General features: G+C 35.3%; 1 protein-coding gene across 6 annotated transcripts in view; it reads left to right on the plus strand.

Moving 5' to 3' along the window:
• PARG (poly(ADP-ribose) glycohydrolase) overlaps nt 1-16,378 on the plus strand; it is a 121,027-nt gene that overhangs the window by 85,767 nt on the left and 18,882 nt on the right. For all 6 annotated transcript variants that reach the window (XM_059055114.2, XM_067025186.1, XM_067025187.1 and 3 more), the window contains 3 exons: nt 6,736-6,814; nt 8,237-8,345; nt 15,878-15,983. In XM_059055114.2, coding sequence (XP_058911097.1) covers nt 6,736-6,814; nt 8,237-8,345; nt 15,878-15,983 — 294 coding nt within the window. The remainder of the gene's footprint in view (nt 1-6,735; nt 6,815-8,236; nt 8,346-15,877; nt 15,984-16,378) is intronic.

A 16,378-nucleotide genomic window follows, 5' to 3' on the forward strand; every position in this document is an offset into this window, starting at 1 on the left:
TGATAGAACTGCAGCTATTTGAAGTTAATAACCTGAAGTATTTCATCCAGAATTCTGAGGTTGTGATCCAAACTGTACTGAAATAGAAACATAAAACCCTTTTATTTTCAGCATTGTCTCAACTCACATATTAGTTGTCTATCTGCATTTGTTGTTTATTATGTATGCAGATAAGAAGGGTGTAGTTAGAAGTTGTTAGGGGAGAAAAGAGTGTAAGGAATTACAGAACAAAAAAATTAAACTGTCATAAATCCATTGTTGGGCAAATGAATACTTTGAATATTGATCTCAGACTGTTTTAGAGAGCACTGAAGTTCTGGAATGTGACCGTCTCCAGCATTTGGGTGTATCAAATAATACTTTAAAAGAGTTTTAATTTTTAGCAATTAAGCTAGATTTGAATTGAAGACTGAGAACAAATACCCCATCAATTTTTTAGGATGAATTTACATTCTTGAAATTAAAAAGTTGGTAGAATGCAGGGCATTTTAACTCAAAGCTAATTTGTTTCATTCGCTTCATTTCTGTTGTACTAGGGAAGTAGTCCCTTGTCATCTCCCATTAATGTTTCTGTAAATAAAGGATGTAATTTCCTTGGGAATAGTAAAAGGAAAACATTAGACTTTTTTTCTTTTTTACGGATAATTTGTCCCCAATCTTAAAAAGCATCATCACTCTGGAGTTATATCTGGTGTCTAACTTACCTGCAGCCATTGTAAAATAGATAGAAAATTGCAGATCCATGACTCACCTTCACACCTGTAATTACCTTAGGCTAAGGACACTCAGGGTGACTTTTAACTCAGCATTTTTTCCCCATATCCACTTAACTCTATTATAGTGCCTGCTAATTAATATCTGTGATGTGATGTTCCCTTAATGGAAATGGCCATTTCATCATCTATTTGATGTTGGATTTCTGCCATCTCCCTTCTTAGGAGACTCTTAACTATGCACTGCAGTCTCTCTGCCTGATCAATTCCATTCCTTCAATGATTCAACCAGGCTCAGTGAGCTAATGGCTGTGACTGTGCTGCCTGAATCTGTAGAAGAGTTTGAGAAATTGGAAATAAATTAAATTTATCATCATTGTGGGGCATCTGGTTGGTATCAGACTTTTAAATGAATATGAAACAGGTCATGCAAACAGGCAGATACTTTTATCCAAACAGTGTTATCCCTCTACTTGCTGTGATCCTCCCTGGAGCAGTCATGAGTTAAAACCTTTCAGTAAGTATAGATTGAGGAAAAGAATTAAAACTCCAATCTTCCCCTTTTCCCCCCTCTCTCGTGTTCCTTCACAACGTCCAGTAAAAGCTTCAATACTAAAAGGTGTTACTGTGGTGCTGGGAGATTATTTTGTTGTTTCTCTGTGGTGAGAACATAAAGCAGATGCCTAGACATGAAACTTACTGAGCAGAATGTTGACACATTTAATATAAAACCTGCCCTCTAGTGAATCAAATCGTCCCAAACACCACAGGTCCTTATGTCTTTTGTGAGTGTCAGCAGAACTGATAGAAAAGACAAAAGCAGACACCATTGCTTATAGTACCAGTACTTTTCATAGAGTTAACAACACTAGAGGTGCCCATCACTACAAAAACTGCCCAGTGCTTACTAAATGACACTAGCTCATTGGGAAAGATCCAAATAAAGTTGGAGTTTGGCTTTTCTTAATTTTTATTAATCATGGGAATGAAAGGCAAGGGTGTTTTTTTTCTGCTGCATAATCACCATTGTTTTAATGATCCTAATAAAAGTGGGGTAGATGGTTTTGTATAAATCTTCTTTCTAAGGGCATAACCCATTAGTAAGTAGAATTTCTTTAATCTCCAAATATTTTTTGCTGTGTTCATCATAAACTTTCATTACTAGTAAAAGATAATAAGAATTTTTCTTACTACTATAAAGTCTAAGAACTCATAAAGTTGTAATGAGCTCTTTAAAAGATTTAAATGGGTTCCTTAAAAAATTTTAACTTAGGTGAAGGTCTGTCTTTGAGTATGCAGTCTTAAGGCTATATCTCTAGAGAGAGCTATCACAAAGGTCATTGTCTTCTGTCTCTTTTTTGCTGTTATCACTGTTCACCTTTGCATTTTCAGAAAAGTTTATCAGTAATTTTAAATTTAAAGCAAGCTAAGGGCATTTGTTTTTCAGAACAAACAACATAATTTTGAAAGATGTTTACTTAGAAAACTCAGGATTTAATTTTAGAGCAAAAGCATCTGTATGTGCATTTTTTATTTCCCAAACCTGAAGGAAATAAACCTAACCTTGTTTCTGTTAGGAAAGAAGACAAAAACCATTCTAATTTGAAATAGAAGTTGATCATTGATATTTTATATTTTTCAACCACTTTTCAAAAGACAGAAGAGGTGTTTATTTTCATAATTAAGAGATCAGAGTAGGCGTTATTATTATTATTAATAATAATAAACAGGGAAAATGAGGCTTGTCCACTTCAGGGCAAAAAGCAAAAGAACAGGACTCTTCCCGGCTGTCTTTATTCCCAGTCAGGCCAGTAGACCACGTGTCTTTTAAACCCCACATAAATAGAGTCATATATCTTTGGTTTCTCTACTCCCTTACAAAGTTAACTCTGATGACACCAATACCAACCCGTGTATGGTATTGAAGGATTTTAAACTCATCTTATTTGGTTTTCCAAGCTATTCTATGAGGTAAACAATATAAGAATTATTGAAAAGCCTAATTTTTAGATGTTGAGATGAAGTCCAATGAGATTTGGTTACTTAAGGATTCACTTTGGGTTCCTCGTGACTCAATCTCAGTGTGGTGCTCTTTTTGCCATGCCATACTGTCTTTGTAAATGAATTTTTTAATATGTCAATTATATAATACTTAGTCCAGATTAAGTATTTCTGGACTCATCATTTTAACCTCAGTGTTCTTCCTGTTTCGCTCCTTAATTATGTTTATGCAGCAAGTACTTACTCAACTGCTTCTATATTTTTTCATTACAAGATGTTAATGTAGGCACACATGTTAATAATATATAATCCCTGCCCTTGAGAAGCTGTCAGTCTAGTGAAGGAGTCAGATTATTGAGGTATAATTGACATACAACAAACCGTATATATTTAATATAAAGTGTGCAATTAGGTAAGTTTTGACATATGGCTATGCTCGTGAAGCCATCTTTTTGCCTGTGTTTTAATTGGGTTGTTTGTTTTTTTATTCTTGAGTTTGGAAGTGCTTTATATATTTTAGGTAAGTCTTTTATCAGACATATGAAGTATGTCTTTTCATTATCTTAACAATGACTTTTGAAAAACAGAAGTTTCTAATTTTGAAGTCCAATTTATTAATTTGGGTTTTTGTTTTTTTGGTTCTTTCTGGTTTGATTACTGTAGCTTTATAATAATTCTTGAAACCAGGCTGTGTGAGTCCGCTAACTTTGTTCTTCTTCAGAGTTGTTTGTTGAATTTTATAATGAGTTTGTCAATATTTACAAAAAAGCTTGCTGAATTTTAATTAAGATTGTTTTGAATCTATAGATCAATTTGGGAAGATGACTTTTAAAAAAAATTTTATTGAAGTATAGTTGATTTACAATGTTGTATTAATTTCTTCTGTACAGCAAAGTGACTCAATTATACACACACACACACACACACACACATATTTTCATATTCTTTTCCATTATGGTTTATCAGAGGATATTGAATATAGTTCCCTGTGCTATACAATAGGACCTTGTTGTTTATCCATACTACATATAGTAGTTTGCCTCTGCTAATCCCAAACTCCCATTCCTTCTCTCTCCTACCCTCCCTTCCCCTTGACAACCACAGTCTGTTCTCCATAGTCTGTTTCTGTTTTGTAGATACGTTCATTTGTGTCATATTTTAGATTCTACATATACGTGATATCATATGGTATTTGTCTTTCTCTGACTTACTTCACTTAGTATGATAATCTCTAGGTCCATCCATGTTGCTGCAAATGGCATTATATCATTCTTTTTGATGGCTGAGAAATAGTCCATTATATATATATGGACTATATATACATAACACATCTTCTTTATCCATTCATCTGTCAGTGGACATTTTGGTTGTTTCCATGTCTTGGCTATTGTAAATAGTGCTGCTATGAACATAGGGGTGCATCATTATTTTGAATTATAGTTTTGTCTGGGTATATGCCCAGGAGTGGGATTGCTAGATCATATGGCAACTCTATTTTTAGTTTTTTGAGGAACTTCCATACTGTTCTCCATAGTGGCTGCACCAATTTACATTCCCACCAACAGTGTTAGAGGGTTCCCTTTTTCCACACCTCTCCAGCATTTGTTATTTGTAGACTTTTTAATCATGGCCATTCTGACCATTGTGAGGTGATACCTCATTGTAGTTTTGATTTGCATGTCTCTTATAATTAGCAATGTTGAGCATCTTTCTGTGTGCCTATTGGCCATCTGTATGTGGGAAAACTTGACTTCTTAACAATATTTAGTCTTTGACACATGAATGAGATATCTTTAGTTAGGTCTTATTTAATTTCTCTCAGTCATATTACATACTTTTTATTATACTTCTTTTACATTTTCTCAGACTTATCTCTGAGTATTTCATATTTTTGTTATTGTAAATGTAGTTTTAAAATTTCAGCTTTTGACTGCTCGTTGATACTGTGTAGAAATATAATTGATTTGCAAATTGCAATTTAATATGTTAATTGCTCTGCTGACGCTGTATGCATAGTACTGCAGAGCACAAAGAAGGAACAACCAACTCTACTTACAGTGTCAAGGAAGCCTGACAGAAACAACATTAATTTTGTAGTTATTTTCTTGATTTGTAGCAGACTATTTTACCCAAAATACTAGGTGAGTTTATAGTAATTAAACTGTAAATTATTTAAAATTTTGAAAAATTATTTTTAAGAAACAGTGTGCTCAGTAATAGACTAGGAACTCTAGTATTGAGTTTAAATATTTCAAGTTTTTATTATGGAATATTTTAATCATTTATAAAAATAGAATAGTATTTTTCATAGCTTTATTTAATATTTACTTATATTGTGTATCTATGTTTATATTTGTATATGTATGAAAATTTTCAGATCTACAAAAAAGTTGCAAGAATAATACAAGGAATTTCCATATAATTTTCACCTAGATTCACCAGTTTACATTTCTGCCCCATCTGCTATATCATTCTTTCTCTATTTTCTTTTCCTGAACTAGGAGTATATTGGAGACATTCTGCCCTTTTACCCCAAATATTTTATTGTATAGAACTAGGACATTCTCTTACATTAGCACAGCATAGTTAATCAAAATTAGGAAATTTAACATTGATAAAATACTATTAGCTAATCCCTAGTCAATATTCTATCAATTATCCTAATTATATCTTTTGTAGCTTTCCCCCCACCCAGTCTACAGTCCAATCCAGGATCAGACCTTGAATAGACTTGTCATGTATCCTTTAAGCTGGGACAGTTTCTCAACCTTGTTTGTTCACCTTGATATTTTTAAAACATTGAAGCCAGTTACTTGGTAGAATATCTCTTTTGGGGGATTTGCCCAGTGTTTCTTCATAACTAGATTCAGTTTATTCATTTTGGTAGGAATCCCACTGAAGTGTATCTTTTGAAGAGAAAAGTAGTACCGTAAAATTCGCATATAACTTATATGCGTATATAACTTCAGTTAGTCCTTTGAATACACATTTCCTTCATATATGGGGACCACCTCTGTGGATTCAACCAACTGCAGATTGTCTAGTACTGTATTTATTTACTATTGAAAAAAATCTACAGCGTAAGGGAACCCATGTAGTTCAAACCCATTTGTTTGAGAGTCAGCTGTACTAAAAATATCATCATTAATCTTAGTTCTCATTGTTGTCTTTTCTTTTTTTTTTTTTTTTTTTTAATATGTGAAAAGTATAATCTTGCTCAAGGTTTTCAGCTTTTAATTTTACTGTTTTGTTGATTCTTATCAGGTCAAGTAATTACTGAGTTGACCATAGGAGTTGGAATGAGCTTATTTACTTAGTTAAATAGAACACTTTTGACACCATCCATTTTGATATGTTCAGGTCCAATGAATTAGAAATCTATGTTATGTGCCAAGCTTGGTACATCTTTACATCAGATGAATGTTAATTATGCTTTTTTCCCTCCCTGTCTTCTCAGGCGTAATATCCTAGTTTTACAAAGTCCTTTGAAGTACCTTGCCTGTTGATAGGCAAATCCTAAATTTAGTTTTATTGACACTTTTCTTAGGGAATGTTTTTATGTAAAATTTATTTTTTCAACAACACAAAAAACCATCTGATCACTGACATTGAAGACTGGACTTTGATAAAACACAATCTTTATGTACTCCTTAGAAAAAAATGAGTATGACAGACATTTTGTTTTCTTTGTTGATTGGGACATTCATTCACTGTATGATAATTGCGGTGGCATTTGGAGGCATCATTTTTTTCTTTATGGGAAGTAATAACAAGTCATTAAGACCAGTGGGGTTTTTTATTTGTTTGTTTCTTAACAGAGACGCTTTAGAAGGTGCAGTTCTTAAGAAATTTTTTTCTGGGGGCAGTGGTGGTGGGATGAATTGGGAGATTGGGATTGACATACATATACTAATATGTATAAAACAGATAACTAATAAGAACCTGCTGTATAAAAAAAAATAAAATTCAAAAGGAAAAAATTTTTTTCTGAAAAATAATAGTGTCACATTATTTGTTTCAGGTACTGAACAGTACAGTGAATACACAGGCTATGCCGAAACATACCGTTGGGCCCGGAGCCACGAAGATAGGAGTGAAAGGTGAGTTCATTTCTGATGTTAGCATCTCATGGCCAAAAGCTAAGGAATGTGGGTTTGACCCTGGTACAGTCTGTCTCCCATCTATTCTTATTTCAGAAATATAATTTTCTTCTTAAATTCAATAGTACAGTTTCATTAGTAGTTAAAACACTGTCACCATCTCCATATACCAAAGGGAACAACAGAGAAAAGCCAAATGTCTAAACCAAGAAGAAAGGCACAGCTCAGCTGCTAATTGTAAGCAGCCAGTGGAAGTTAACTTCCAGGGTCAAACTAATTAGAGCTTAAAGCCTTTAAACAGCTTATTTAGTCATCCTTACCTTTCTGTAAGATTAGGTTAAGTGGGGGAAACCTATGCTGGGACAGTTTGCCTGATGCCACAAACAGTTGATAGCAGAACCTATGTTGAATTTTGCTGCTGCAGTCTCATAGTTCTTATTGAAATATATTTTTACACTTTGACAGTTTTGCTTCCCCAAAGTTGGTTTACCAGGGGTAAATTTTTACAGAAAATGTGTGTGGCCTGTGTATGTATGTTTCAATGCAAAAGAGCCATTGTGGCAGAAAGAATCAGCTATTGCCCATGTAGCCATACAACCTTATCTTTGTAATATCTCAAGTCCAGTCCCTAGTCTCTTTCCCTTTGTTTTGGTTAAAATATGTGGTTGCAACAATTATCCATGTGAATGTTTAATTCCTGATAATTATTTACAGACTAACATGAAGGTTTCTGTGGGTATTCTTCAGTGTGAAAAGTTGACTGCCATATCAGCATATGCATGTTTATAAAGAGATGAAATATTTGGAATTTCACATTTCCAGAATCACCATCTCAGCCAGTTTTTCCTGTCTCCTTGGGCAAATTGTTATCCTCTGCTTTGATTTCTTTGCCTTTTTAAAAATAGTTTTGCCCAGTCAGCAACTGAGCACAGTAGGTAGAATTTTGTACTGAACTATTACACATTTTTTACAGAACTTGACTTTTTGGGATTCGTTCTTAGACAATAAATGGTGATGTTACAAACTCAATGACTTAGAGCAGTTCTTTCAGAACAAAGGAGGAATGAGCTGTTGTTGAGATACAAATACCATGTCTTTAGTATTGGAGGAAAACAAAGAACTAAATTCCTTTCGTTTGCCCCTGAAATCTTTTAACCTCGAAGACTCATTGTTAATGATGTGTCTGTTTATAATACATACTATTTTTTCATTTTACTGTTTAATGCCTGGCAGTCCACAATATGTATGCCTTGGAATTTAAAAATAAAATGGTGTTTTTCTACCCTCCTGATTTGCTGAGATATATATCCACTGGTTTGTTTGTAATGTATTAACCCTGCCAAAGTCTCAGAAAACTGACCCTTGTGAGGGTTTTATTTTGTGAGTACCTTTCCCCATCTTCCCCCATCTGTCCTGCCCCAGGGACGACTGGCAGCGGCGCGGCACTGAAATCGTTGCCATCGATGCCCTTCACTTCAGACGCTACCTCGACCAGTTTGTGCCTGAGAAAATCAGACGCGAGCTTAACAAGGCCAGTAACCTTATTTCTTAGTTCATCTGGCAGCTGTCATTTATTTACTGCCATTTTATTAATGCTGAAATTAATGCTTTCTGGTAGTTCTTGCAGTGTCAGTACGTCTGCCCACAGCTCTCCTGATTTAATGGGTCTGTCAGCTTGTACAGGATGTACTTTCCATTTCGTAATTGTTTGATTACTGATGCCAGATAGACTGTTGCTTGATATTAAGCCTCACACATGCATTTATCTCATCAAGTACATTTAGTTGCTTTGGAACATTATCATTGTAAAACCATATAGAAATGAATGAACCCTGAAAGTTTTTATCAGAACTGCCCAATGACATTTTTCTCTACAAGGTGTGCTGCTTATCAGGATTAAAACAGATAAACCATGAAAGTCAAGTCACTGTTGTTCTAGTGTAGGTAAGACTGACATGTAAATTATTTATTTGGTAATTTGACATATTTATGATGGAATCTGTGGTTTTCTGTGCTACTTAGTTTTGTCTCCTATAGTCATTTTCTTTTTTATTCATTGTGTTACAGAAATAGAAAAATGAGCCAGACCTATTATTAGTTTAAATTTTTACTGCTGTTAACCATAGTAAATAAACTGTCATACAATAGTGTTCTAAGTCTATTCTGTAGATAGATAGGGCCTTACCAAAACAGTTGATGTCTTCTTTAGTTCCTCAAATTACTCTCACAGCCAAGAAGACTGACCCAGTTCTGAAAACCATTGTTTAACTTCCATGAGTAGGATTTCATCATGAAATTCATTATTAAGATAATGAGGTTGTGGTTTTGCATGACTACCCATGTGCCAGTCCCTACACAGACTTCTGGGAATGACAGCAGACTAGGTGTGCCATTGCAGGCGGACTGGGACTGCCCTTGGAATGGCATGTGTGACATTCAGTATATCATCTTCACATCTTTTCCCTGGGTCGTACCACAGGAATGACCTCTCTGTGGTGCTCTGCCTATCCCAGCTCACCCGCCTTGCCTCTCACATTGTTAGTAAAATAACCAAATAATCCAGAAAGACTTTAGTACACTTAAAACTTAGTAGATATTTCAAATATAATTACATTTATTATCATATTCTAATGTACTCAAGAATCTAATTTACTGTTAAACATGTTTTTTAATATATAATTTATTAGGTTATTTTAATGTTTGAAGTTCTCAAAGGAATCTCATAAAAGTTTGAAGAGTAAATGCACTATTTTCCAAAGTTCAACTTACACACAGATTCCATTTTTCTTTTAAGTAATTCCTCATAAAAGCTAGCCAGGGCTTCCCTGGTGGCACAGTGGTTGAGAATCTGCCTGCTAATGCAGGGAACACGGGTTTGAACCCTTGTCTGGGAGGATCTCACATGCCGCAGAGCAAGTAGGCCCATGAGCCACAACTACTGAGCCTACATGTCTGGAGCCTGTGCTCCGCAACAAGAGAGGCCGCGATAGTGAGAGGCCTGCGCACCGCGATGAAGAGTGGCCCCTGCTTGCTACAACTAGAGAAAGCCCTCGCACAGAAACGAAGACACAACACAGCAAAAATAAATAAATTAATTAATAAACTCCTACCCCCAGCACCTTCTTAAAAAAAAAAAGCTATCCAAAAAGACTATTCTTTGATATATCAACAGGTATAATTTCTTTTACCTGATATTACTGAGGAATATCTTTTATTATACTAGGTACCTTTTAATTGTGAGCTTGCATTCACTATTCTAAACTCTTGCCTAAAAGCAGTTGTCTCCAAGCACATGATGTTTTTATTACATAGCATATCAAGTAGAATAAGAAGATTTATATTTAGCTTTTCATCAGATGTGTATGTGAATTTGTCACATGGTCATTGATACTAGAAGACATTTATATAAGCAGTAGGTATGGGTCCCCCCCTGCCCACCGACTATTCATATGTTGAAGCCCTTACCCCAGTAGGTCAGAATGTATAGAGATGTGATTAAGTTTAAATGATGCCAGGGAGCACCCTAATCCAATCTAACTAGTATCCTAATAAGAGGAGATTAGGGCATAGAAAAAAAATCAGGGGTGCATGCCCACAGAATAAAGATCATATGAGGGCACAGCATGAAGGTGACCATCTGCAAGCCAAGGAGAGAGGTCTCAAATGAAATCAAACATGCTGACACCTTGATCTTCAACTTCTAGTCTCCAAAACTGTGAGAAAATTAATGTCTATTATAAAGTCACTCAGTCCATGGTATTTTGTTATGGCAGAGAAATACATGAAAAGTTTGGAGAGAAGCATATGAAAAGAAAATGTATTTAACCATTATCGTACATTAACACACATTTAAAGCCTCCCCCCTTTTTTTTTAAACATTTTAAAAAATTTATTTTTGGCTGCATTGGGTCTTTGTTGCTGCACACGGGCTATCTAGTTGCAGCGAGCAGGGGCTACTCTTAGTTGCAGTGCATGGGCTTCTCATTGCGGTGGCTTCTCGTTGCAGAGCATGGGCTCTAGGCACATGGGCTTCAGTAGTTGCAGCACGTGAGCTCAGTAGTTGTGGCTTGCAGGCTCTAGAGCACAGGCTCAGTAGGTGTGGCGCACGAGCTTAGTTGCTCTGCAGCATATGGGATCTTCCCGGACCAGGGCTCGAACCCGTGTCACCTGCATTGGCAGGCTGATTCTTAACCACTGTGCCACTAGGGAAGTCTTAAAGGTTCCCTTTTTTTTTCATGCTGACATTTATATTCCCACAAATACTTTCCTGGAGGAGCTAGATCATTCACTTTTAGAAATTATCTGTAAATATGATCTTTTTAAAAGATAACACTGGACATAAATAAATCTTCTCTTTTTAAATTGCCCATGGCTAACTGATACTCTCTCCATTTACTTGGATAGCACTAACCTTCAGTTTCCCATCCTCAAAGACACCAGAAATTTTAAACGTGTGAAGCCTTGGTATATGTGAATAGGTTAAGTTAGTTGTAAGTATTACCAACACTGAAAAACATTTATTTGTACAATATAAAGTCCTTATGAGACATACTTTATAGAAAAAGACTGAGTCTTTAAATAACCTAGCAATAGAAGTTTTATTTCATTCAAGTCAGATTTTTTTTGTTGTTATCACCAAATTTGGAAGGGGATTGTACAAAATCAGAGCTTGATTAACACAACTGATCAATACTTGCTGCTGATAATTCTAAGAAGCTCAACATTTGATCATTTATAATCTTCTTGAAGTCTGTGTTACTTTACTTCTCAGGAATATTAGTTCAAATTGTATAATTTTTAATGAGCTTTCCCTTAAGTTTCTCAATGTATAGAATCAGGATAACCATAGAGAAACCTAATCTTTGATTTCACACATGAGAAATCTAAGGTCTACATGGTGTTTTCATTTTATATTGCATCTTTTAAAAAAATTTTTATTTATTTATACTTATTTTTTAAAATTTATCTTTGGCTGCGTTGGGTCTTTGTTGCTGCACGTGGGCTTTTCTGTAGTTGCGGCGAGCGGGGGCTGCTGTTTGTTGCGATGCACGGGCTTCAGTAGTTGTGGTGCATGGGCTTAGTTGCTCCACGGCATGTGGGGTCTTCCCAGACCAGGGTTCGAACCCATGTCCCCCTGAATTAGCAGGCGGATTCTTCACCACTGTGCCACCGGGGAAGTCCCTATATTGCATCTTAAAAAGGCAAAATCAATTTACTAATGTTACAATTATTTTAAAGATAAAAAAATCATCTATAATTTTTACATTTCAAATAATTGTTTCCATTTTTGTATGTCTTTCCACATGAATACTAATTTTCATATAAATGTGTGCAAAAGTTACCTATAATATTGTATTTATCTATTTAATTTATCCATAAATTGTATTTTTCATACTTTCTAATGATCTTCATGATGTTTTTTTAAATAAATTTGATCTTTTTAAATCTTATCTATCTTTCTATCTATCTTTCTATCTATCTATCTATCTATCTATCTATCTATTTTTGGCTGCACCACATGGCATGAGGGATCTTAGTTCCCTGACCAGGGATTGAACCAGTGCCCCTTGCAGGGGAAGCACAGAGTCTTAACCATTGGACTGACAGGGAAATCCCCATAATAATATGTGTAATGGCCACAAAATTGGTTGGATTGATATACTAGGACTTAGCTACTGATTTTGAACTAATAGGTGGTCCCAAGTTTTTCTCTATTATCTATAATGTAGTAAACATCTTTGTACAGTTATTTAATCAAATAAAAGAAATTTACAAAAGAAATTTATAAAATTACTTACTGAATCTAAGTATAATTTTAAGACTTAATTATTATTTTATTCCCTTCCAGAAGATTCTTAAGGAACTTTTTATGTTATGTTTGTTTTTAAGAAATCACAGTATTCTAAAACATCAGAAAATCATTATCAGTGCCAACTCTGTATTAGTTGAAGTTGGACGACTATAGTAGATTGATTTCATATAAACAACTCTTTTTTTAAAAAAATTATTTTATTTTTGGCTGCGTTGGGTCTTTGTTGCTGCGTGCAGGCTTTCTGTAGTTGCAGAGAGCGGGGGCTACTCTTCGTTGCAGTGAGTGGGCTTCTCATTGTGGTGGCTTCTCTTGTTGTGGAGCATGGGCTCTAGGCACATGGGCTTCAGTTGTTGTGGTACGTGGCTCAGTAGTTGTAGCTTGCGGACTCTAGAGCACAGGCTCAGTAGTTGTTGTGCACAGGCTTAGTTGCTCCGCAGCATGTGGGATCTTCCCGGACCAGGGCTTGAACCCGTGTCCCCTGCATTGGCAGGTGGATTCTTAACCACTGCGCCACCAGGGAAGTCATGAACAACTCTTTAGGACAAAAATTGTTAAATTATTAATTTAGCAAACAGTATAATGTATTTACATTATATAATGTCCTCCCTCCCTGTGCCCCCCCATCCCACCCCACTAGGCCATCATAGAGAAATGATTGGTTCAAACAGAATAAAAGAATTTTGTAACAGTAGCCAAGATATGGAAGCAACCCAAGTGCCCTGCCCATCAACAGACAAATGGATAATGTAAACAATGAAATATTTCTCAGCCATAAAAAAGAATGAAATTCTGCCTTTTACAGCAAAGTGGATGGACCTAGAGAATATTATGCTTGGTGAAATAAGTTAGACAGAGAAAGACAAATACTATATATCACTTACATGTGGAATCTAAAAAATAATACAAACAAATGTATATGCAAAACAGAAACAGTCTCACAGATATAGAAAACAAACTAGTGGTTACCAAAGGGGAGAGGGAAGGCGGGGAGGGGCATACTAGGGGTATGGGATTAAGAGATACAAACTACTATGTATAAAATAGATTAGCATCAAGGATATATTGTATAGCACAGGGAGTTACAGCCATTATCTTGTAATAACTTTTGTTGTTGTTTTTGGGTTTTTTTGTTTTTTGTTTTTTTGCGGTACACGGGCCTCTCACTGTTGTGGCCTCTCCTGTTATGGAGCACAGGCTCCAGATGCGCAGGCTCAGCGGCCATGGCTCACGGGCCTAGCCGCTCCATGGCATGTGGGATCTTCCTAGACCGGAGCACAAACCCCGTGTCCCCTGCATCGGCAGGTGGACCCTCAACCACTGCACCACCAGGGAAGCCCTTGTAATAACTTTTAATTGAGTATATTCTGTAAAAATACTGAATCACTATGCTGTATACCTGAAACTAATATAATATTGTAAATATACTTCAATAAAAAAGAATTTTGTGTTTAATCATCACAGTTATTCTTTATACCTAATTACTATGTAAGTATTTTATATCATTTAATTTCTATCTGATTACATTTTTAAAGTTTTATTTTACTTAATCAGAACACCAAATGCAGGTTAATTTCAGTTTTATAGGGTTTTTTTATGGTCATTTTTCAAGATAGATTTTTTTTAAGTAAAATTGGTTAGATTTTGCTTCTAATAATCTAAATATTTCAAATTCTCTGTTGTTAGGCCTTAGTTTTACTAAGCTATTTTTGCTCATTAAAGAAAAGTTAGCCCAGATATGTAGAGATAGCAGTGTGAAAGAAACTAAAACCATTCTGATGGTATAAAACAGATGACACAAACTAGGAGGCTAAGAAATCTTCCTCTTCTTCTAGGCATATTTGGAGAATTTGACAGGAAAGCAAGTGGCAAAGTTATGTCTATTCTGACAGAAAGTCTGTTCACCCCCTTGTTGGCATAAAGGCAGAGACTGTATCTTTCAAAAACCTACTCAAAAAAATTGAGCTCTTTGATAGTTTTGACCTGAAAGAGATTTTCAGGTGCTCCATGCATCTGATTATACAGGTAATTTGTGAGTTCTAGTGTAAGCTCTGTACCACAGTGTTGAGTAATGGTCTGGTACCAACTTATAATTAATATCTGTCAGGATTTACAGCCTAGGAGGGGGTGGAAGGCATAGCCTTGTTAATCCACCCAGACAGGTATAAAATACATTTTTATACCCTTGTAGCAACTTCAGAGAGCAATTTACAGTATTACTATGTGTGGGTTTCAAAGAAGCATCTTTCTTTATCCTTGGTTTTTCTCTGGGAACATTTGTCACACATCATTCTTTCTATTTTATTTACTATTATACATAAGCTATATTTTAGGCTTTGTTTGGTACTTGAGAAAGCCCAGGGAGATTTGCTTTGCTATTATTTTAAACCTCTTAATATAGTCTGATAGTTTCAGAAAACTAAGAACCTTTTGGAGGCAGAAAGACCAACTTGTCTGACAGCAAAGAAATAGAAATCAGAAACTCTGGGACATTAAACTGCAGTCTTCTCATATACAAAATGAGCTGTTCATTTAATTAAAACTTAGCATCCTCAGGATATATTGTACTTTTCTCAGGTTACTGGCAAATTTTAAAATATTCTAGCTTAAAACACAGCTGTGAAACTAGAGAATCTTGGAGCTGGAAGGGATATTAAAGGTTATCTTGTAACCAGGTATAGGAATCCTTTTTATGTATAGTTACTTGCTCATTTTATATATAGTTGCTTAAGCATTTCAATGGCAGGAAGCACATTTAATAGCTAATCATATTTATTAATCTAAGTCCCAATAATTCAGAGAGAGAGAGAGTGGTGAGGAAGCATAATAGTAGTAACTCTTTACCTTAATGAAAAAAATGGTAATCAAAAGTTTTCAAATAAAATAGTGTCTTAAATGCCTTTCTGTCCTTTAGTCCCTTGTGGTTTGTGATAGGGATTCCATTAGTTCTTAAAATATCTCTGATATTTTCCTTTATATTTGTTTGAATTGGAAAAAGAAACTGAGACCTGTAATGGTTTAAGGGCTTTGATTTGCCCAGCATCAAAGCAAATAAATAGCACTGATCATTTCTTACTCTCTTCCTTATGTAATCCCAGGATTTTCTCTTTTTCCCCTCTACTTTGGCCCCTAGGAAAAAAAGAGGAGAGAGAGATAACATAAGCTTGATAATGGATACTGATCCTAGTACATCAGTCAGAAGTACTGTTAGTGTCTAGTCATTCACGTGCTTTGATATTTCTTTCATCCTTCAGGCTTACTGTGGATTTCTTCGTCCTGGAGTTTCTTCAGAGAATCTTTCTGCAGTGGCCACAGGAAACTGGGGCTGTGGTGCCTTTGGGGGCGATGCTAGATTAAAAGGTGAGTCAATCAGTTGTTATAAGAAGGATAATAGTATTTTGACTAAGGAGAAGAGTTAGTCCTTCAAACCGGATTTCTAACCACAAACCACAAAGATCTAAAAGAAGAGAGAAAGAATATTTGACACCATCCTTTTTTTTCTTATTGTATATGAAGGAATCCGTATTTTTATTTACTGTTTACCTGCAGAGGTCACTTATCTCTTTGATCTGTAAGACACAGTATTTAGTTGAATAAAGAGAGGGAAGAGGCCAAAATTTCTATGAAGTTTCAAACCAAAACACCCATTCAAGCATGTTCCTTTACAGAAGTGATTTTTTTTTATAGACAGAGCTATTTGATGACTGACTCGTTCATTCACCAAACTTATGGCACATCTGCCACTCTCTAGGCAC

Source organism: Kogia breviceps, chromosome 2 (assembly GCF_026419965.1).
Source record: "Kogia breviceps isolate mKogBre1 chromosome 2, mKogBre1 haplotype 1, whole genome shotgun sequence".
NCBI classification, from domain to species: domain Eukaryota; kingdom Metazoa; phylum Chordata; class Mammalia; order Artiodactyla; family Physeteridae; genus Kogia; species Kogia breviceps.